A 13,978-nucleotide genomic window follows, 5' to 3' on the forward strand; every position below is an offset into this window, starting at 1 on the left:
AATATTAAAGCCAGTTTGAAGCCAGGGTTTGCCACTTAGTACTATGACCTTGGGCAAGTTTCTTTAAACTTCATGTTTCCCATCTGTATAATAGCATCTATAGGGCTATTGTAGGGACTTAAAAACGTACAGGGTTACAAGGACTCAAGAAAGTTAGCTATTATTGTAATTTATAGGAGATAGAAGAAAGTAAAAATTCAGATTGATAAATAAGTGAATATTTTAAAAAAGTAAGAGAAAAAGACAAGTTTGTATTTTATAAAACATTATATGATTCAAGGGGTCTAGGAAGAGGCAAACTTGTTTTGTCAAGTCTGAATCCACCCCTATTTCATGAGTCTACCGCAACCCGTCAAACCTATGATATCTCGCACACACAAAACACAAGCAGGAAAAACCTTCCCTGGGCTTCAACAAAAACAGCTTTCCATTTTAAAGCCACCTATGCATATTTTTATATATATATATTTTTTTGTTTGAAAAATCTCTTGGATACCCAATAGCTCTTTTAAAACAAAGCTCAGATGCTGTGTTTCTGTTGTTTTAAAGAGAGCAATCAGGGGAGCGCGGATTAGCTCCCTTTGAATCTCCCTGGGGGCTGGGAAGCCTTCAGGCAAAGCCCGGGGGCCAGGACGCTTTTTTTTTTTAAATCGATCTCGGAACCTTCGCTCCGGCGGCGGGGGCGGGGGGGGGGGCGCGGGTGGGAGGGGTCTGGCCGCGGGGCGCGGCGCCGCTCACCCATCCCCCCCTAGCGCGCGGCTGGGCGGCCGGCCGGCGTCCGCGGAAGATGCGGAGGGGCGGCGGCGCGGGCCCTACCCAGCCCGGGCGGCGGGGCGGGCGCCGCCCGAGGGGGTAGGGCGCGCGCGGGGGCGCGCCGGGCCGGGGAGGCGCGCTCCGGCCGCGCTCGCTCCGCGCTCCCTCCGCTGGTTTGCTCGCTCGCTCCCTCCTCCCTCGGCAGCCGCGGCGGCAGCAGAAGAAGGCGGCGGCGGCGGCTGGGGATCAGACATGGCGGCGGATCTGAACCTGGAGTGGATCTGCTCCCTGCCCCGCTCCTGGACTTACGGGATCACCCGGGGCGGCCGAGTGTTCTTCATCAAGTAAAGAGCTGGGGACGGCGCGGGGGCCCGGAGGGGGCGGGAGGCTGGCGACAGGGGGGAGCGAGCCGGGTCGGTGCCTCTCCGGCCCCCTCGGCTCCTCCCGCGCCCCCACTCACGCCCCGTCTCGGCCCCTTCTCTCACCCCTGCAGCGAGGAGGCGAAGAGCACCACCTGGCTGCACCCCGTCACCGGCGAGGCCGTGGTCACCGGGCACCGGCGGCAGAGCACAGGTAACGCCGAGCCCGGCCGGGCCCGAGCGGAGTTGGGTTTCGCCGGGAGGAGGCTGCAGAGCCCTGGCCGCCCACCTCCTGCCGGCAACCTGCCCCGAGCCGCCGTCCCCGGGAGGCGGCGAGGTGGGGCGGAGGCCGGCGGGCGGGGGCGGCCGCAGGTAGAGGGGCCGGGGGACTTGCCTCGAGTCTCCGGACGCCCCTCTCCCCCGCCTTTGATCGCCACTAGCCCACGGCGCCCTCTGCCCCATCCCAACCTGCTCTTCCCCCACGCCCCTGGGTGGCCCACTCCCCTCCCCCGGGAAACCTGGGATCCTGAGTTTTTCCTCCGGCGGCCACTCCTGAGTCCTCCGAGCGCCCCCAGGGCCCCCCACCTCGCCCCCCTTTCAACCTTTAGGAAGTCCTTTCCCACTCCCCTCCTGCAGCCCGGGACCCTGCCTTTCGTCCGCCGGGAGAATGTGTCCACATCCTCCCCCTCCTCCCCGGGAGCTGCCTGCCTCCTCCTGTGCGGCTTCCTCCTCCGAGGTGGGACTTGTGGGTAGGTGGCTGTTGGAGGAGGAGGAGGAGGAGAGGAGTTTGGGGGTGCTTCGATCCTCTCCGCGACAGAGCGGCTTGGGAAATCTAGACGCTTTCCCTCGTGCCCCCGGAGGAGCAGCCGGGGCCGGGGCAGGCATTTGCAGCTGCAGTTGCTGGCCAGCCAGATTCGAAGTCCCCGGCGGCGGCACCGAGGTCGCACACACGGCCAGGAGGCGGTGGGCGTGCTGGGAGGTGTCCTGCGTGTGGGCACTGGTGCCCTAGTAGGAGAGGGTCGCCGGCGAAGCATATTTTCCTGGTGCCTTGGGTAGCTTGTTTGAATGCTGCATGTGAGTTGAGCTGGAGGAGAGCTGATTGGAGCTTCAGTGCTGGTCTGGCTTTCTTTTGTCATTCTTTGTGTACATTCTTGAAACTTGTTTGTCTTTGAAACGTAACATGTGTTCTCTTCCTGGCCTGCCTCTGTTTCGGGTGATTGGAAAGGCTTGAGAACAGTTTGGGTGGAAGGTGAGGCTGGCTTCAGAAGTCTGTAGAGCTTGCCCTCCGGGATACTTCTCCAACTCTGAGATTTTCTCTTAAAGTTGCCAGGATATTGAACAAGCCTGCCTTCTCTATTAAATTCTGGAGTTCAGCGAAGTGACTAATATCTCTAAATTTGCAAAAAGGTGGAGGAGGAAGGGGAAAGCTGGTATAGCAAGCATGATGAGGTTACATTTTTAAGGCATTTCTGACTAATACGGCGTCATATTTCTTAACTACCCGATGTCCTCTTTGACTTGAATGTACATTTCAGTGTTTTGCATACGTAAGTCAACTTTGATGGCCTCTTTGCCTTACGGATAGTAACAGGTTTGTGTCACAAGGGATAATACGATATTTAGATTATTTAGCCTAATTGTTTCGTGGAATTATTCCATGATTATTTTGGCTATGTGAAATATAAATCTTTATCCTGTTTACCCCCAAGGATTTGATAACATTCACACCTCAGAAAATTTTATTATATGATTTCAGGTTAATTTTATTTTTGAGAGATGATCTTGATTTTTCTCTGGTTTGGTTTAATTTGACTTTGTACACACATCATCGGTTTTTTATTTCAGAGCGGTATTATGATTAAATCCAAGACACTGGTCGTTTGTAAGTAATATGTAGCACAGAATGGTGCCATCGTTCACCTGCATTATTGCCAGGTTTATTACTTGAAACTTCACATCTCTTAAAGTCAAGTCTGTAGAAACACACATGTACGTATAAGTATGTGATTTCAGATTTCTTTCCCCCTAATTAAGTACTTAGGAAGTTCTTTCTTATCAGTGACACTTCCTGGATGGATTCACTTATGTAGCTCAGAGATATGGTCTTACATAGACACAACATACCGAGGAAGAAGTGGGTGTTACCTTTTACGCATAGTCTTTTTCTTTGGTTTTGGGGGAGTTTTTGGCCTACTGTTCAAGGGTACTTACCTAGGATTACAAGGCATCCCTTTGCTTTTTTGGCTGCCAGGGCGTAGTTCCTCTCCGCTCTGATCAAAGTGTATAATTACATCAGATAACCTCTGATATTGTTGATACTTTTCTGGTGGATTTACATTTGAGTTGCCATTTTCCCAAAAATGATATTATATCTGAGTTTTATTACCAGTCTAATGCTTTTTGGGGGGGTTAGAAACCTACTTAATAAATGAAAGTAGCTGATCATGAAAAGGAATAATTAAAATGGTTTGAAACTTACTGTGCTGTTCTATCGAAGTAATACTAATGGTGAAATGTATGTTTTTTTAGATTTGCCTACTGGCTGGGAAGAAGCATATACTTTTGAAGGTGCAAGATACTATATAAAGTGAGTTTTTTTAATTATGATTTTTTTTCCTTGGTAATTCAAATGTGATTAACCTTTGGTTGTATGTCTAGGTATGATCATGATTTCTTAAGGTTTATTGTATTATATTGACTTTATGCTTTATGAGTGTTGGAATTTTGAGGTAAAGATGACACTCAGTTTTCTTATGTTGTTTGCCTGGACCTTCATTGATTTGGCAGTTAGATCATTTACGGCCACAGTTACATTTTTGGTGCTTCTGTATGTATTTTTGAGTGATAGCGCATTACAGTATTTTGTCTTTAGTATGTTACCTTTCTTTTTTCTTTTTAAGTGAATTCTCTTCATGTGTGTTTTGACCAGAACTATTAATAAGTAGCAAAAGTGATGTGAAGCTAGATTACAGTTTGATGGACAATAACAGGACTGAAAGTAAAAGCAAATAAATACGGAATATTTCACAAACATCTGTTAGAGCATTGTTTGTAATTTGCCTCAGTTTATTTAAATATTTCTAAGTTTTAAAAATACATATCGAAATATTTTACTGGTAATTGTGTTTGAATAAAAGGCTTTCAGTAGCACTTACAAGGGACAAATGACCAGTCCTAACGTTAAATTAATTCTATAGAATATTGAAATAATTTTCTGTTCAGAGTTAACTTGATAGTACTTGGAGACAAAGACAATGTTTGAGGGCAATATTATATAGGAAAATTTTTTATCCCTCAAGGGAAGATAAAGGTGGTTTTATCTTCATTTTAAATTAGAAACTGTTTACTTTAGAGCTTGTTTTTGTTGTTTTAAAATTTTTTGTTTAATTTTAAGGAACTGAGCCTTCAAAGAGAATGCTTAAATACAAGATTTGGTTGAGATGTCCATGGTTTAATAATAATAACAGGTACCTAGCTAAAGGCACCTCTGTTACATTGGGCCCAGTAAGGTATTTTGCTAAGTGCCATTTTAAAGATGATGCCGTACTTCACTAAATTATAATTACCTATATGGTTTTAACATTTTTTAGAATGATATTTACATAAAGTGTTAAGGGATATGTATAGTATTAGCTATGCTTGCTTTTTTGGATGTAGAAATAGAGAAAGCAGAACTAAGATACAGGAATGCAGTATAGTTTCATGATGTGGTCCTTCTCTGGATATGTTTAATTTACATCTTTTATTTGGAGATTGTGCTGTGCATTGTTAGATGGCCTAAAAAATCAAGGCATGAGTAAAGTGCAGAGTCACCAAGTATTTTTTCTAGCGGTTATTTTTATCCTGAATTAAAGTGAGTTTGTATTGCCATGAAAAGGGATGCTTCTTTTTTTTTTTGGACAAAGTATTGATATTTCTGAAGAAAGACAGTAATTTTGGTGGAGTTCATTTATTTTTATCCAGTATAATTTTAACTACTATACCTTAAGCCTAGATCTACAGAATAGGAGTAACATTACAATTCTCAATATTATTTAAATGTCGGTGAATGTGTACATTCTTAGATGAATGTTTGACAGTACAAAATGTTCTTCTGTGTGGGCCAAATATGTATGTTTTAATTTAGAAGTAAGCTGTTAGAAAGACTGAGTTTTCTTTTGTTTTACTAGCCGTTTTGATTAGAGTTTCTTTTATGTTGACTTAAACAAATGAGAATCTTATTTGAGTGTCATGCCTAAGTAAGTTTCTCAGGCAAATGAGGACAATATTAAGAACGTGGTAATAATTTTACTTTAACTCAGGATACATTTTTAAACTAGTGGGTTTTAATCATGTGGTATTGATAGACAGCCAATCATTGTGTCCAAAAGTAGCAATAAATAATTTATATTATGAAGGTAATTTGTTCTAAAATTGAGCATGTTTTAGAAATATACACTCATTAAACTTTAGGTAAAATAACCATTGGCAAATACATGATTTGCTCAATGTTGGGTGCTACTTCTTTTCCTTTCTGGATTATATCAGAAGACTAATTTCTTTTAAGATTAGTTAAATCTCTAATGTGGGCTGTAATTGCCTAGACATTTTTTTACTTACTTGTGTTGTTATGAGCAATTAGGGATGCCTGATCATTCTCATATAATAGAGGCACTACTTTTATCTTAAACTTCACAATTTACAGAGTGCTTTCACATATGTTACCACGTCTGAATCTCATTTTAATCGTGGATGTAGTCAGAAGAATTACTCTTCCCATTGTCACACCACATAATAAAACAACAGAAACATGCCTTTGGAACTTATGGTCTGCAAAGACAGCAAGATGAGAAACAGCAGGAACATGAACTATATTTAGAATGTTCAGAGTAGGAGAAAGGATAGGAGTCTTCAGTAGGAAAGTGATGACTGTTGGTGGATATATTTCTCATTGTTGGTTCTTTTTTAGATGAAGGAAGGAGGTTACTGCTCAAACTATAAGAAAAACAGGTGATATAGTGAGCAGGGTGGATTTTGTTCACAGGGGAAGAGCGAAGATGAAAGGCCAATAAAAGACCCATTGACCGTCTTGTTATTCCTAATCCTGCGTTCCTGGGAGGCTCCCAGAGCAAGAACGGAGACTGAAAGAACTTGAGTTGTTTCTACTTTAGTTCCCAAGTGAAGTACATTTAACTCTCAAATTATTTCTGTCCTGAACAAATGTTGGTGTTTGTTCAGAATGGCAGAAGAAGAGTTTATCTTTGCATAGTATTTTGGTATCAACGACTGCATCCCTGTGGGCATTAAGGAGAAGAGCGCTCTTGTGGGGAAGAGTTGGAAGACAGGCCTTGACCCTCTAACACGTTGGAGCTCAGTCTTCCTGTCTTTAAATTAGGCTGGCTGGAAAAGACAACTTCTCAATTCCAGCCCACTTTCAAATTTCTTTGAATTTTATACTATTCTGGGAATTTACAGTATTCTACAAAATAATGAACTCACAGTGCCAAGAAGAGATAATGTGGGAAATGTGGAAAGTTCCTTAGCCTTCCTATTCCGGTTAACTGTTTAATCTCCCTCTTTAAGCTTTGTGCAGATAACCATAGATAAGTCTAAGCAGAGCCAGAGCTGTGTTGTGCTTGCTGTCTTTCTGTTGCCGCATTTTGTGTTTTGTGTACTTATCTTCCGGGGAGAGCTGTGTGCACGCAGTTAACAGTGCTATCTAATGTCAGCAGAGGAGCTGATCAGAGTTGAGTTGTATAGATTTGAGCCGGATAATCAGTTTACTTTATACAGGTTTTGAAATTGGTTCTTTCATGAAAGTCTACAGTTCCGAAACAGAATATATATTATAGAGAAGGTATTTTACTTTAAATCAGTTTGGCCAGAAAATATTAAAATTTGAAAATTAATTCTGTATTGTAAAGATAAATATTTAGCTTTAATTTTTTATGAGAAAAGCTTGCCTTAAGCTAGCCAGCCTCTATATTATTTTATTACTTGTGTGTGTGTAAATACATATACACAGAGTTTGAATTTGATTATTTCCATATTGCTTTTTAACACTTAATTCATGCTTTTTATCTTTAGGAAGAATGCTGAAAATTGCCAGTGATTTTTATAATTTATAAAGTGTAGCTTTAAATATTCAAATAACTTAGCTCGTAAAGTGCAGAAGATAATCTTATAGATTTGAAGGTTATAAAACTTTCTGCTTATTCCTTGAAATATTACTTAATGACTCCGTAATGACAGGTCATGGTAGCTTAAAATGGATGTGTCATTGACTATGGCTAATTTGAAGGGCTAAGTAAATCTTAAAACAATGCTCTCCTAATAGTGAGAAACTTTGTTCTAATTATTTAGAGGTCATTGTCTTATGTGGTAGGTTTGGGGATCAAAAAATGTCTTTGCAGGGTAATAAAGTAGTATGTAAATTTTGTGAGGTTATATTTTCATATTGCTTTTTTCTTGATTTAAAATTTTAAGTTCTGAAAATTGAACTTTTTCTTAGATATGCAAATAGAGCAGTGTTTGATTTTTGACTAATGAAGTTTCATTTCAGTATCTGCTATAGTTGGATCTAATGTGTGCTTAGAATTTCAAACTAATCTGCAGTGATGGGAATTCTAGTATGAAATAGCCATTTAAGGTTGCAAGTGAGAGGAAAATCTGTTTCTTCACAGATTATCACAATTCAAACTATGAGTGAAGACAAGGAACATAGCTGCCACGAGAATGTGAGAACATATTGCAATATATTTGATATTTAAAATTGCTTGGTACAGGAGTACTATAATATTATAATTAGATATAGCAACACAATGTTTCAGAACAATTCCTGAACATTGTACATCTTTTTCATATTCATAACAGAGTTTTTGGAATAAGTAATCCTTTTTTAAAAAAATTTTTAAATTTATTTATTTGGTTGCGCTGGGTCGGCAGGCGGGCTCCTTAGTTGTGACATGCGAACTCTTAGTTGTGGCATGCGTGTGGGATCTAGTTCCCTGACCAGGGATCGACCCCAGGCCCCCTGCATTGGGAGCGTGGAGTCTTAACCACCGGGCAACCAGGGAAGTCCCAGAATAAGTAATCCTTACATGTGTAAAGCACTTTATGCTGATTCGATAGGTACAGCATAACAATTGAACTATGATTTCAACCTTCAAGGAGTTTGTAGTATAGAGAAAAGCATGCAGTGTATTAAAAAAGGGAGATGGTGTGGGCCCCATGGACTTGGTTAGTGTGAGGCACTTCAACACAGCATTCAGTGAATTTAATCCTCACAGTAGCCCCTCGTTTTCTTTTTCTCCCCGCCATCACCCCTTTTTCAGGATGAAACTGAAGCTTAACGAGGTTAAGGGCCTGTTGTAGGTCATATAGTTTCACGATGAGTCACTAGCATTCAAATTAAGGTCTCTGGGCTGAAACCCTTCTAGACCTAAAAATACAGGGCAGTATAAACATCCTATAGTATGTGTCCCTCCATAAGTAGGTTGCTTGGGGACAGAAATATCATTTCAGAGAAATAAGTACAGTGGTCAGGTTAGTAGGCCAACCTACAAATAGAAGCTTGTTTCACCCCCTAAAAACCTGTTGACTAGTATTATTTTAGTAGAACCTTGGAATTTGGTCCTTCCTTTACATCCACTCAAGAGTGCTAGACACTGTTCTAGGTGTTTGGTGATACAACTGAGACCTGGCCTTCTTGGAGCCTACAGTCTAGTAGGAAAAAGAGACGTTAAAACACAACATGGAACAAACATGTAATTTTAAAATGGCGTCTTCCTAAAAGAAAAGCAGAGTGTTTTGTGACAGATTAGGAAAGTTTACCATAAAGAACAGTGTTTCCGTGATAAAATGTGTTTAAGTTTCAAGGGTGGGGTGACAGGATTTCCAACTTTAGTGAATTTTATCGTGGGATCTCATTGTCCTTTTTAGCCCCAGGACGGTTGCCGGGACCAGGCCTGCTCAGTGCCTTCTTGTAGTGCCTGCCTATAGCTTAATGCCAGCATCTAGTGAGCCTCTGAGTAAACGGTGTCTGTACTGATGTTGCTGGCCTCCACCCTCCCGAGGAGTTAATCGGGAGAGAGAGCAAGAGGAGTCCCCACAACTCAAGTGATTGCATTTGGAGAACCCTTTCTGGATTTCTCAAATGATTTTCCCCTAATGTGGATAGACCTCTTTCTTTGTTTTCTTCTTATTCTCAAAGCTGGTGTAGTTTAGGAAGGGGGAAGAAATGGGGAGTAGAGAAAGAATTGGTTGGAAGAGTCAAAGAGTTGGAGGCCTTGAAGACTGGTAGGATGTACACATCCCTGTCTAGGCACCTCTGTCTGTTCTACAAAGACAAGGGGTTTCTCGGCACTTGGGGGACAATACTCTCTCCTGGGACCTTTTCATTTTTCTATAACAGATATGTGGAAGTTGGGGTTAATGGTGAAAATTTACTTGTATAGATGTGTATGCGTAAATTGGAGTTAATATAAAAAATGATGCTGGTTGTCCGTCAGACGGTGTCTTAAGAAGTCAGAGGAGGAAGAAGGAGTTTACTTAGGCTGGGCTGAAGTGGAAAGGCTTGAAGGAAGAGGCAGGAGTTGAGCTAGGCCTTAAGGGCGTGGATGGAATTCAGATGGGTTGAGACAGATGACTGATAACATCAATTCATGGGGGTGGGGACATGTATAATATGTGTGATGAGCAGTGATAACTACCCTGCTGGTAAGTGATTAGAAAATGCTAGGATAATGGGAAGTCAGAGGAGGAATACTGTTAGGAGTACAGTTTGTTGTTGTGTCTGGTCTTTGAATATAAGGCTGAGATTTTTATTTCTAGGCAAGCCCACTGCAGGTGTTTTTTGGTATAGTCTTAATAGCTTAAAGTGAAGGTTTTAAGGGAGATTTTAATATAGGCAGCTTGGGTTAGAAAGGGGCAAACCTGGAATCAAGGAGTCCCGTCCTGGGTCTGTTGCTGTAACCTGGGAGTTAGTTGCTGGAACCAACTTGGTAGCTGTGGGAATGGAAAGGAAGGAGGCCATTGATCAAAGATACTGAAGAGGAGTTGACAGGCCTCTGGGAGTCTTGCTGAGCTGGGAGGTTGTCAGAGAAAGAGAGGTCAAAAGTTACACAGAAGCCTTTGTGTCTGAGTGGCTACAAGAATGATTGGTACCCTTGACCAGAATAAGGGAATAGGTGGTTGGAGGGAGCTCTAGGTGGAGGTGTTAATGATGGTTTGGTTTTTGAGCTGCTTATCTTGAGAGGGCATAGCATTTTAGGTGGCTAATACCTGGCCTTTCCAAAGGACTCCCGACATTATCTTCTATTCCTCCCTCATGAATAAGAGATACAAACCACCCCCCTCCCCCCTGCCCCCGCAAAATGCTATCTCAGCTACCTGGTTATCTCCAGAGAGTATGTAGATCCAAGCCAGGAATGTCATATTCATCCATCCAATTATTCATCCAGCAAATACTTACTGAGTACTGTGTGCCAAGTGCTTTAGGTTTTATGAACGAAACAGACATGGACCTTGCTCTTAAGGAGCTTATAGTTAAATTAAGGAGAGAGACAGCAGTGTCATAATCACAAATACATAGTCGTAGACTGGTAAACGCTATGAAGTATACATCATGCCTTGAGCAGGTGCATTGTGAGGACTCGGCCCAGTGTGGAAGAGGCCTTTCTCACAAACATTAAGGAATAAGCCTTCCTCTGAGAGCTCAGCTGCAAAACCCCACAGAGTGATGAGAACAGAGCAGTGCAAAGTCACCTGAAAGATGAATTGACAGCATCTTGGGCTTGAGATTGGACCATAACCTGAGTGAAAGCGTTGCTATGGCTAAAGAAAGACTTGGGATGGGGTTGGTGTGATGTGGAAATTTAGAAAAAGGAGAAAAGCTGCAGCAGAAGTTACTCTCTGCTGTCTAGTAGAGAGCAAGGCTAAGCCAATTGATTTTGACTATTATTCCAGTCCCAGTGGCAAGGTCTTCCAATTACTCAGTCGTTCACTGATACATTTTTTCCCTTCACTTCTCTGCAATACATTTTGAACTCATAATTATGTGCCTTAGCAATTAGGTACAATCATTAAACAAAATAGACCAAAAAACTTTACCCTCTGGGGACTGGGATGGTGGAGGAGAGAATATCAGACAAAGAAAATATAATAAGTTTTATGGTATGTAAGAATATATAAATGCTGTAAGAAAAAAATTAGAGCAAGGTGCGGAGGATCAGGAGAGGAGTGAAGAGGAATGGGTGTGGGAGAAAAAGACAGTGGAATCAGAGAAGGAAGAGCCGGGCTGTGTGGTGGCCTCCTTGGTTGATGTAATTGGCTGTTACACGGGGAGATGTGGAGCCGTCGCAGGTCTGAGCAGAGGAGGAGATGCGTGGTCTGGCTTCGCCCTTTGAAGGGGTCAGTCTGACTGTTGTGTGAAGGTGAGACTTTGGGGGCCTAGTGGAGCCCCTCCAGTGTAAGTTCTCTCCCTCATCAGATTCTCTCCTTATATTTCTTTTTAACACTTAACAGGATCATGATTAAATATTTAATTGTGTAACCCCATATTTCTTTTAAGCTGCCAGCGATGATCAGTGCCATTGATTTAATAATAGTAACAGCTTTTCAGAGGGGAGAGACATAACCATATTAAATAAACCCCTTGATCCTTAATTCAGAAATAGTATGTTGAAAAAGCACGTTTTAAAATCAAGTCAATGCTTGCTTAATACCCGTTTGCTTACACTGCTTACGGTAGGTAAGCTTCATGAAAAGCAGCTCGTTCATTGCTGTGTTTTTAGTCCCTCAGCTTAAACTTTTCTCTTAGTAGTTCCTCAGTAAATATTTGTTGATTGATGAATTTTGATGGTGACAGTCAACTTCATTCCATGCTATTCAGAAACCTTGTAATGTGGCTCTCTGTGAAATTTAAATATTCTCTTTATGTGACATCTATCTGTCCCAATATGAATTAGGAAATCACCTGTTTCTCGAGTTTGGCTTATGTGAGTCTCCTCCAAGAGACAGATAGGATCTGCTCAGAGGCCTGATTGTGGGACCACATCCAGGATCAAGCCAAGATAATGCAGGAACCTGTGAGGCCTGTTGTGAGACAGCTGAATCCCAGACCTTGCCACTGACCGTGCCATTTCCATTTAGAAACGTTGACAGTTCAGGCTGCTGTGGTTTGGAGAATGGGGGAGATATACAGTCATCATTAGTATGAGTGAAGCAAGTGTAGACCCCTGAACTCAGTGGGTCCTAGAGAGGCCTGAGAGAAATAGAAATTAGTCCTCACGAGGTACAGGTGACAGACGTTTCAGAGCCACGTGGGGAATTCCTTGGTTACTTAGAAGTAGCCTCCTAGCTATTTGGGAATTATCCTCTGAAGTGGCCAGTAATTTCAGAAACACCCAAGAGAATCCCTCTGGACTGTTAACTCCTTGAAGGCAGAGACTGTGTCATAATCATCTTTATGTTTCCAGCACTTGACACATAATAGGCAATGAGATGTTTGAAATGAAGACTTATTACAGATTGTAAGAAAAACAAGTCATTGCCCAAATCTGAACATCCCAGGACACTTTTCTGCTTCTCACTTGTCATCTAGTCAGGATTCATATTGTTGTAAATGTCAATGACCCAAAGCCAACTATTATAAGCAAAAGCAAACTCTTTTCCCACATTAGTTCCAGGAGTGACACAAGTGAATCCTTCAAGACCCTTTTTTCACTTTTAGAAAGCTTTTCTCCACTTAACCAGAAAAATGTTTGCCCACGGCCCCAAATTACACCCTTTTAGCTTTTTAACCCAAAAGATAAGGTTTCTTCTCTATTCCTCAATTTAAAAAATCTTAAGACAAGGACTTTGACCACCTTGTATTACATGCCCATTGCTGGAGTGAAGACTGGCCCTCTGGTCTTCAGTCATTTTCTGTCCTTGGCTGAAGCCAAGATTATTATCAGCCAGCCTTCCAAGAAACTGTGTGATGAGGGAGGAAGGCCCGGTCACGTAGGAAGTCAGGGTGTGAAAGGCTGCATGATCAGAGATCTCCTGCTCCTCCCTTGTATACAGTGCACAGTGCTAAAGGCCAGGAAGGCCATGAACCTGAGCATCTGCAGACTTCCTAAGAAGTGATATTATCAATGATTTTCAAGGATGCTTTCTGCCTTCCATTGAAGAAGAATTAGTTGAAGATACATGCAGGCTGGTTCAGGCCTGGACCCTGGAGAATGAAGAGGAAGAGTTAAATTCTGAGGAAGAAGCAATAGAAACCAATACTGGCCGCCTTGAGCAAGGGGGATTGAGGAAACCATCTTTGATTTGGTACAAGTGACAGTACAGCCTCACTGTGAGCAAAACTCCACCCTGCTGCTGTGGGCCAGGGATTCCCTCTGGTTCTTCTGAAATCACTGGCCACTTGAGAGAATAATTCCCACACAGTGTCAGTGCTCGAGGAATGCTACCCAAACTTGCTTGCTACATGCCTCCCGTGGATGTTCTACATGCTTTTTTTCTCCCCGTCCCTTAAAAGTGACTAAGATTCTTTACACATGTTATTTCTTTGGAATAGACATGGTCTTCGAAAGAGAGAATTTACCTCTGAGATGAAAAATAGTTTTAGACTTCATATTGAGTGAATTCCATCAGCTTTTGCTGAACTTGGTTGAAGGTGCATATAATACCCATTTTATTAAATATTTACAATGAAGCTGTTTAACCTAAAATTTAAAACTTAGTAAAATAGGACAGTATGGCAGAGTCTTAAGAAGAAACAAGGGGGCTTCCCTGGTGGCAGAGTGGTTGGGAGTCCGCCTGCCGATGCAGGGGACACGGGTTCGTGCCCCGGTCCGGGAGGATCCCACATGCCGCGGAGCGGCTGGGCCCGTGAGCCA

At 42.4% G+C, this 13,978-nt stretch overlaps 1 protein-coding gene across 11 annotated transcripts in view; it reads left to right on the forward strand.

Moving 5' to 3' along the window:
• Window positions 1-894: 894 nt before the first annotated feature.
• The window catches only part of PLEKHA5 (pleckstrin homology domain containing A5), a 265,581-nt gene continuing 252,497 nt past the window's right edge, over window positions 895-13,978 (forward strand). For all 11 annotated transcript variants that reach the window (XM_028491073.2, XM_028491068.2, XM_028491069.2 and 8 more), the window contains exons 1-3: window positions 895-1,097; window positions 1,247-1,326; window positions 3,642-3,699. In XM_028491073.2, the coding sequence (XP_028346874.1) occupies window positions 1,006-1,097; window positions 1,247-1,326; window positions 3,642-3,699 (230 nt within the window). In that variant the 5' untranslated portion in view covers window positions 895-1,005. The remainder of the gene's footprint in view (window positions 1,098-1,246; window positions 1,327-3,641; window positions 3,700-13,978) is intronic.

Source organism: Physeter macrocephalus, chromosome 6 (assembly GCF_002837175.3).
Source record: "Physeter macrocephalus isolate SW-GA chromosome 6, ASM283717v5, whole genome shotgun sequence".
In the NCBI taxonomy this organism is placed as follows: Eukaryota; Metazoa; Chordata; class Mammalia; order Artiodactyla; family Physeteridae; genus Physeter; species Physeter macrocephalus.